Source organism: Trichechus manatus, unplaced genomic scaffold (assembly GCF_000243295.1).
Source record: "Trichechus manatus latirostris isolate Lorelei unplaced genomic scaffold, TriManLat1.0 scaffold00065, whole genome shotgun sequence".
In the NCBI taxonomy this organism is placed as follows: domain Eukaryota; kingdom Metazoa; phylum Chordata; class Mammalia; order Sirenia; family Trichechidae; genus Trichechus; species Trichechus manatus.
This window is the reverse complement of record NW_004444001.1, coordinates 1,968,573-1,978,376: the sequence shown is the minus strand read 5'-3', so window position 1 is coordinate 1,978,376 and position 9,804 is coordinate 1,968,573. Positions and strand designations below refer to the sequence as shown.

At 40.5% G+C, this 9,804-nt stretch overlaps 1 protein-coding gene across 1 annotated transcript; it reads left to right on the top strand.

The window, feature by feature from the left end:
* The first annotated feature begins 7,965 nt into the window (after positions 1-7,965).
* Positions 7,966-8,571, top strand: TMEM217 (transmembrane protein 217). The gene has a single exon (XM_004379544.1). The coding sequence runs from the start codon at positions 7,966-7,968 to the stop codon at positions 8,569-8,571; it is 606 nt and encodes a 201-aa protein (XP_004379601.1).
* Positions 8,572-9,804: the final 1,233 nt, after the last annotated feature.

Below are 9,804 nucleotides of genomic sequence, written 5' to 3'. Positions count from 1 at the left end.
AAGTTAAAGTATCTCTGTTTGCAGATGATATGATCTTATACACAGAAAACCCCAAAGAATCCACAAGAAAACTACTGAAATGAATAGAAGATTTCAGCAAAGTATCAGGATACAAGATAAACATACAAATATCAGTTGGATTCCTCTACACCAACAAAGAGAACTTCCAAGAGGAAATCACCAAATCAATACCATTTATATTAGCCCCCAAGAAGATAAAATACTTAGGGATAAATCTAACGAGAGATATAAAAGACCTATACAATGAAAACTACAAGACACTACTGCAAGAAACCAAAGGAGACCTGCATAAGTGGAAAAACATACCTTGCTCATGGTTAGGAAGACTCAACATTGTGAAAATGTCGATTCTACCCAAAGCGATCTACAGATACAGTGCAATCCCAATCCAAATTCAAATGGCATTCTTTAATGAGATGGAGAAACAAGTCACCAACTTCATATGAAAAGGGAAGAGGTCCTGAATAAGTAAAGCATTACTCAGAAGAAGAACAAAGTGGGACGCCTCACACTACCTGATTTTAGAACCTATTATACCGCCACAGTAGTCAAAACAGCCTGGTGCTTGTACAACAACAGATACATAGACCAATGGAACAGAATTGAGAATCCAGAAGTAAATTCATCCACCTATGAGCAGCTGGTATTTGACAAAGGCCCGAAGTCCACTAACTTGGGAAAAGACAGTCTCTTTAGCAAATGGTGCTGGCATAACTGGATATCCATCCACAAAAAATGAAACAAGACCCATACCTCACACCATGCACAAAAACTAACTCAAAATGAATCAAAGACCTAAGTATAAAATCAAAAACAATAAATATCATGGAAGAAAAAATAGGGACAACACTAGGAGCCCTAATATGTAGCATAAACAGAATACAAACCATAAGTAACAATGCACAAACACCAGAAGAGAAACTAGATAACTGGGAGCTGCTAAAAATAAAACATTTATGCTCCTCAAGACTTCACCAAAAGATTAAAAGACAACCTATGGACTGGGAAAAATTTTTTGGTTACGACAAATCTGATCAGCATCTAATCTCTAAAATCTACTAGATACTGCAAAACCTCAACAACAAAAAGACAACCCAATTAAAAAATGGGCAAAGGATATGAACAGGCACTTGGCCAAAGAAGACATTCAGGTGGCTAACAGACACATGAGGAAATGCTCACAATCATTAGCCATTAGAGAAATGCAAATCAAAACTACAATGAGATACCATCTGTCTTAGTCATCTAGTGCTGCTATAACAGAAATAACACAAGTGGATGGCTTTAACAAAGAGAAGTTTATTTCCTCACAATAAAGTAGGCTAAAAGTCCAAATTCAGGGCATCAGCTCCAGGGGAAGGCTTTCTTTCTCTGTCAGCCTTCTTCTCATCAGTGTTCCCCCGGACTAGGAGTTTCTCTACACAGAGACCCCAGGTCCAAAGGACATGCTCTGCTCCTGGCACTGCTTTCTTGGTGGTATGAGGTCCCCATGTCTCTCTGATCACTTCTTTCTTTTATGTCTCCAGAGATTGCCTCAGGACACAATTCAGTCTTGTAGATTGAGTCCTGCCTTACTAACACAACTGCCGCCCATCCTCCCTCATTAACATAATAGAGGCAGGATTTACAACATATAAGAAAATCACACAATACCAGGAATCATGGCCCAGCCAAACTGATACACACATTTTTGGGGGGACGTAATTCAATCCATGACACCATCTCACCCCAACAAGGCTAGCATTAATCCAAAAAAACACAAAATAATAAACATTGGAGAGGTTGTGGAGAGAATAGAACACATATACACTGTTGGTGGGAATCTAAAATGGCACAGCCACTTTGGAAATCAATTTGGCGCTTCCTTAAAAAGCTAGAAATAGAAGTACCATACGATCCAGCAATCCTGCTCCTTGGAATATATCCTAGAGAAGTAAGAGCAGTCACACGAATAGATAATATGCACACTCATGCTTGTTGCAGCACTGTTCACAATAGCAAAAAGATGGAAACAACCTAGGTGCCCATCAATGGATGAGTGGATAAACAAATTATGGTATGTTCATACAATGGAATACTATGCAACAATAAAGAACAACGAGGAATCTGTGAAACATCTTATAACATGGAGGAATCTGGAAGGCATTATGCTGAGTGAATTTAGTCAGTTGCAAAAGGATAAATATTGTATAAGACCACTATTATAAGAACTCAAGAAAAGGTTTAAACACAGAAGAAAACATTCTTTGATGGTTACGAGGGTGGGGAGGGAGGGAGAGAGGTATTCACTAACTAGATAGTAGACAAGAATTATCTTAGGTGAAGGGAAGGACAACACACACTACAGGGAAGTCAGCACAACTGGACTAAACCAAAAGCTAAGAAGTTTCCTGAATACAACCAAACATTTCGACAGACAGAGTAGTAGGGGCGGGGTTCTGGGGACCATGGTTTCAGGGGACATCTAGGTCAATTGGAATAACAAAGTTTATTAAGAAAATCTTCTGCATCCCACTTTGGTAAGTGGCAGGTGGGGTCTTAAAAGCTAGTGAGCAGCCACCTAAGAGGCATCAATTGGTCCAAACCCACCTGGAGTAAAGGAGAATGAATAACACAATAAGACACAAGGAAAATATTAGCCCAAGAGACAGAAAGGGCCACATAAACCAGAGATTCCATCAGCCTGAGACCAAAAGAACTAAATGGTGCCTGTCTACCACGAATGACCGGCCTGACAGGGAACACAACAGAGTCCCTGATGGAAAGCAGGGGAATAGTGGGGGTGCAGAACTCAAATTCTAGTAGAAATGTTACCTCAATAACGGGGATTGGAGCTGCCTGATGCAATAGCCAATTCTGAGACGGGTGGGGTGAGCAGCAAGATGTTTATTATATATCGATACATAGGAGACGGAGGGGAATAGATTCCTCAAAAAAACCCTTCTCCCCCACTGGAGATCAGCTGAAGGCTTTTATAGGGACAGGATTATGGATCTTAGAAGTTTGTGTTAGTTTCCCCTTGAGGTGTTGATGTGTTAGTTGAGTTAACCTTCTACTGGTATTCTTAGAGATTATCTGGTGACATCCTTGGGGATTATCTGGTGACATCCTGCTTTTTCTTGTCACAAGATGGGTGCTGATCATTATCACTTGTTTTCCACCCTCCAGGGAGGAACATTGGTTAATCTTAAAACTTTTGTAGAGACTGGAACCGCAGGGAAAAAACAAAATCACGAGACAATGTGGTGGTTAGCAATGGGGAGTAAATAATAGTGAGCCGGGCCTATGCAGCCTCTTCCAAAAAGACCAGACTTAATGGTCTGACTGAGACTGGAGGGACCCCAGAGAACATGGCCCCCAACTCTCTGTTTGCCCAGAGCTGAAACCGTTCCCGAGGCCAACTCTTCAAACAAATATTAGACTGGACTATGGGACATAAAGTGATACTTGTGAGGAGTGTGCTTCTTAGCTCAGGTAGATACATGAGACTAAATGGCCAGCTCCTGTCCAGTGTCGAGATGAGAAGGTAGAGAGGGTCAGGAGCTGGTTGAATGGACACAGGAAATCCAGGGTGGAAAGGAGGAGTGTGCTGTCACAGTATAGGGAGAGCAACTAGGGTCAAATAGCAATGTGTGTATAAATTTTTGTATGAGAAACTGACTGGAGTTGTAAACTTTCACTTAAAGCACAATTAAAAAAAAAGAAAAAAAAAATTCAGTAATGGTAGCTGAGCACCATCCAGTTCTTCTGGTCTCATGGCAAAGGAGGCAGTTGTTCATGGAAGCAATTAGCCACACATTCCATTTCTTCCCTTATTCCTTACTCTCCTTCTTCCTCTGTTACTCCAGGTGAATAGAGACCAGTTGTTGTACCTTGGATGGCTGCTTGCAAGCATTTAAGACCCCAGGCACTACACAAGGAACTAGGAGATAGAAAAGCACTAAACACAACAGTAGGCCAATTAACAGGGAATTCCCATGAAACCACAACCCTAAACCCCCAAACCGAATAACCAAATCCCGTGAGGTGTTTGGTTTGTACATAAGCAACTAAATTATTTTTTAAAAAGAAAGAAACCCCAAAAGACAGTGGCTTATTTATGATAGTAGCTTATTTCTCTTTCAAGTAACGGTGATCCATGGCTGATAGGGTACTCTACCTTATTCAGCAAGGGCTTCCAAGTCTGGGCCAAAGGTCAGTTCTAATCATTGCCAGTAATTGGGAATGAGGAAAAGGACAAATGAAAGCACTCCTAATCCTTTTATGTGTAAGACTGTAAAATGGCACACATCACTTCCATTCACATCCAGTGTTCAGAACTAAGTCACATGGCCACGCAAAGCTACAAGGGAGACTGGGGAATGTAGTTGTTAGCTGGGTAATGTCATGTGTCCAGCTAAAAGATAGAAGGATCTATTACAAAAAGGAAGAAGGGGAAAATGGGTGTTGGGAGACAATAGTCTTTGCCAGAGATAGACCAATGAGAACCCAAAATTTTTGTGAGATTTTAGGGCATAGAAAGAGGATGTCTGTTGTCTGCCAGTTATGCCACAGGGACCATTGGTATGAAAGTAGATATCTTTTTCCACTCTGTTTTTTCCTAGAGAATTCAGGTGTACTGAATTGGATTACTCATAATCCTAGATTATAGAAAACAGTCATCATTAGCATATGTATGACCTACATTTAATCTTTTATTTACTGATTTGTTTTTTGAACACTATAATGAACGCTTGTAATCCCCATTCAACTCAAGAAATAGCATATTAACAATAACTCACATTTTCTCTATGTCCCTTCTCTACCTCTGACCCCTGCACTTCAGAGGTAACTACTATCCCAAATTTTGTGTTTATTATTCCCTTAAATTTTAAATAGAGTTTTATCCTCATATGTATGTATGATCAAATAATATATTATTTAATTTTAGTTGTTTTTGAATTTTATAAAAAGGTTATCATACCGTATATTCTCAATCTTGAAAGATGTTTTAGCTCAGTATAGAGTCCTAGGTCAGCAGTTATTTTCTTTTAGCACATTGAAAATATAACTCCACGGGGCCCATGGTCTCAGGGGACATCTAGCTCAATTGGCATAACATAGTCTATAAACAAAATGTTCTACATCCAACTGTGGTTAGTAGCGTCTGGGGTCCTAAAAGCCTGTGAGCGGCCATCTAAGATACATCCACTGGTTCCATCCTGGCTGGAGCAAGGGAGAATGAAGAAAACCAAATACATATGGGAAACATTAGTTCAAAGGACTAATGGACCACAGCTACCACAACCTGCACCAGACTGAGCCAAGAACAACAAGATGATAACTGGTTACCACCACCATCTGCTGTGGCAGGGAACACAATAGAGGGTCCTGGACAGAGTGGGAGAAAAACAGAACAAAATTCAAATTCACACACACACACACACACACACACACACACACACACACACACAAAAGACCAGGCTTACTGGTCTGACGGAGACAGAGAAACCCTGAGAGTATGGCCCCCAGACCCCCTTTTAACTCAGTACTGAGTTCACTCCTGAGGTTCACCCTTCAGCCAAAGATTAGACAGGTCTATAGGACCAGCAATGACACACGTGAGGAATGTGCTTCATCGTTCAATCATGTATACAAGACTAATGGGCACACCAGCCCAAAAGCAAAGACGGGAGGGGAGGAAGGCACAGGAAAAGTGAACAAATGGAAACAGGGAACCCAGGGTGGAGAAGGGGAGAGGGTTGACACCTTGTGGGGTTGGCAACCAATGTCACAAAACAATTTGTGTATTAACTGTTTAATGACAAACTAATTTGCTCCATAAAGTTTCACCTAAAGCACAATAAAAGATAAAAAGAAAATATGATTCTACTGGATTGTAGTTTCCTTCATAAGTCTAAAATCTATTTTTTCCCTTGGATGCTTTTGAGATTTTCTTTTAGTATTTGGTGTTCAGCAGTTTCACTACCATATGTCCAGGTATAGATTACTTCTCATTTACCCTACTAATGATCAGTTAAATTTCTTGAATCTGTGGATTGGTATCTTTCTTCAGTTGTACAAATCTGCAGCTGTTATCTCTTCAAATATGCTTTCCTATATTGTCTCTCTTTGATTAAATGTATGTCAGATTATGTTATAGCCTTCATATCTCTTAACTTCTTGTCCATACTTTCCATCTTTTTGTCTCTCTGTGCTACATTCTGGATAACTTATCCTGACTTATCTTCTGGTTAACTAATTCTCTCTTCAAACATGTCTGCTATCAAACATGTTCACTGAATTTTTAATTTCAGGTATTGAAATCTTCACCTCTATTAGTTCTCTTTCAAATCTTTTAGGTTATTTTCAGTGGTTTTCTGTTCCTACATATATTTTCAAACTTATCTTTATTTATTTAAATGTCATCATGATTGTTTTATATCTGATGTTTTTGCAATTATGTTTCTGTTATCAGTTGTTTCTACTGGTTCTCACAGTGCCTTTTTCCTTGTGTGCTTAGTTATTTTTTACTGTGTTCTGGCTATTGTCCCTGAAACATTCCTGACGGAGATTCTTTGAGGACCAGCATAAAGGTGCATTTCACCAGAAAGGATTTAAGTTTGCTCCCGCCAGGCACTGAAGGACACTTCCAGTTCATAATTTCTTTAAACTAGGTGTATGACTTAAAAGTTTTTTTAAATACTTCATGTAATTTGAACTACAAATGCACAAAAAGGCCAGCTAATGGTTACAATGCCTCCAGGACAGTTTTCTCCCTATCTGCTCAGCATAGTAACAACTCAACTTCCCTTGGAGTCTCCTGGGAGAAAGAAGAGGACCAGGTTTACTTCTGTTTCACCTTTACCCTAACATCACAGCCCTTGGGGCAGCTATAATTAATATAGGGAAAGCCTCCTAGTAGGCCCACTTTGGTGGGCCCTAAGCTTTGATTTTCATCCTCCTTGCCCTGCAGGGCTGTCACAATGAAATTGAAGGTTGCCCAGATGTACAAATATCTTCAGGGCAAAATTGGCTTCCATGCTTGCTTACCTCTCCCAGTTCCTGTATGCCTATAGATTTTGGCCTCCTTCCTCCCACCTAGTCAGCACTTCTGGACTTTTAAGAAGATTTATAAAAATATTTTATCCAGCATTTTTTTTATTGAATTTAGCAGCAAGTTGGCCCAAATGACCTAACCAATCAGAAACCCCTCTGTCTTTATGTCCTGTTTCATCGATTTCTGCTCTTCTATTTATTGTTTTCAGGTCCTTGGGTGGTGCAAATGGTTTGTGCTCAGCTACTAACCAAAAGGTTGGTGATTCAAATCCACCCAGCAGCACTACAGAAGAAAGCCCTGACGATCTACTTCCATAAGATTACGGTCATCAAAAACCCTATGGAGCACAGTTCTACTCTGAAACACATGAGGTTGTCATGAGTCAGAATCTACTCAACAGCAATGGATTTGGTTATTTTTTCCTTCCTTATATTTTTGTTGTTGTTGTTCATCTTGTTGTTGGTTTGTTTGTTTTTCTTCTCTAACTTCTTAAGTTGTTTTTTTCCAGCTTCTTAAGTTTTCATCAACTCCTCACCCAGCAGAGCTACCGTGCTGCCCTGATTTTCCTCCTGAGACATCTGCATTCAAGGTCTGGGCATTCAATTTCCACCATCAGGCAGCAGCAATGCTTGCCCAAGGCAATGATAGCAAAGGTAAGAGCAGAATGTAGGCACCTTTTTAAACTCAGTGTTTTTCAACATATCTACATATTAAAATCACTAGGAAGTTTTGAGAAGTACTGATGCTTGGGTCCCACCCAGGGAATGTTCTGATTGGCCTGGGATGGCCTGAAGCCAGAGTTGAGAACAACTGCTCTAATTTATCCCCTCACTGCCACCAGCCCCAGACTGCTTTCTCCCTCCTCCCCAATCTCTCCCAATCAATTTTAAACAGAACACGCCCTCATGTTGTCTGTCTTCACAGCAGGCCTCAGCATAAGAGAGCAGCGTTGGTGTGGGATGAGTGCCAAATTAGGCACCGTGTTGTCAGGGGCCTTTACCATCGTTGCCACTAGCATGTACCTCATCTTTGAAGAAAAGCACTTACAGAGTGGCAATTGCACTGAGATCAAACTACAGGACCCGGGTATAAACATTATAAGGCAACTCATCATATGCTGGAGTTTTAAAATTGTCGCCTTCGTTTCTTCCATCACCTTTGTCATCAGCTTCCTCCTTCTGTACTCAGTGTATGCCCAGATGCTCAGGGGAATGGTGATCTACATCATCTGGATCATCTTCTACGAAGCTGTAAACATTATAATACAAGTCCTCACCAACACTTACTCGAGCATTGAGATGGTCAGAATGATGCGCTGGTTTGGCTTGGTGTCCCGTGTAGTCATGCACTGTTACTGGATGTTCTTTGTCATCACCTATACTTACATGATGTACAAAAGTAAAAGTCAGGGCAATATACTTACCTACAACAGACGTACCTCTGCAGGCAGTGGAAAGTTCCTGCGGCGAAAATCAAAGATAATCAACTTTTCCCGCCACTATAATCAATAATGTTAGACCTTTTCTTTCCCCTGAGAGACAGGTCCCCCAGGTTCTCATGGTAATTCTATTTCCATCTCTTTCTTTCATTTTTTTTTTGCGTGTTCCAGCAAATCAAAACCCTGCTGCCACCCTTTCAGAGGAATGTGGAGAGGAAATGTGATTATATTAACAACTGGAACATCCTGCTCATTGTAGCATTTAGTTAAAGGACATTGCCATTTATCAAGCCACACTTGAGTTCCTCTTTCCTTTTCTGATCAATATCACCTTATTTGTCAAAATTAAGAGGACAGAGGACTAAAACGAAGCCAAACTGCAATATGGCAGTCCCTTCATCTTGGAATGTCCTCATAAACCTTCAACCCACAGCTCTCTAATTTAACTCTAGGATAGGCAAATCTGTGTTTACATGTCAGATTTTTGTACTGCAAAGGATAACATTGGTGTCTTGGGGTAGGTTTGTGCTATGCCTCCCTGCCACAATGTACTCTATGCTATATTCCAGAGAAGAAAAGAATAAAAATAGGGAAAAATCATTTTTCAATTTCTGTCTTGAGTCCCTGCCTCCCCACATCTCCAATTTGTCAAAGAGTATGACAGTCACTTGGTTAATCAAAAGGTGTATGTTAAAATTTTTTGTGTTTTTCACTGTGCTGGACACTGCAGAGGGATATAAGAAAAGTATAAGGTATAAGGCCTGACGTTTGGGGATTTTATAAATTAGTGAGAGAAACTCAGCTACTGTCTATGGATCAATTAGCCAACCCCATAAGACAGTTCATGATTACACACTATAAGAGATCAACAAACTTCACTTCATGTTTTGGCTGAGAAACTGTCAGAAGCACTTTAAGCCAGGACAAACGACAAACATTAGACATTATGTTGAGATTTTTTGGTTGAATAGTTTTATTGAGGTATGATTGACTGTCTTAGGCTGGGTTCTCTGGAGAAGCAAAACCAGTAAAGTGTATAAATATGTATATAGAGAGATTTATATCAAGGAAATGGCTCACGTGGTTATAGAGGCTAGAACGTCCAAAGTCAGTGGGTCAGGTTGGAGGCTTCTACTGATTCACGTAGCCGCAGGGGCTGGTGAACCCAAGATCGCCAGGCAGACAGAAGGGCTCTGGCTCACAGGCTGCAAAGACTGACAAATCCCAAGATTGACAGGCAAGATGGAAGGTAAGCTGCTAGCTCAAGTCTCAAGAACAGGAGCCAGCTGCAAGATCCAGAGTAAGC

What these genes read in the sequence shown, in the direction of transcription:
- TMEM217 (XM_004379544.1), top strand. Translation starts at nt 7,966, where the DNA reads ATGTTGTCTGTCTTCACAGCAGGCCTCAGCATAAGAGAGCAGCGTTGG.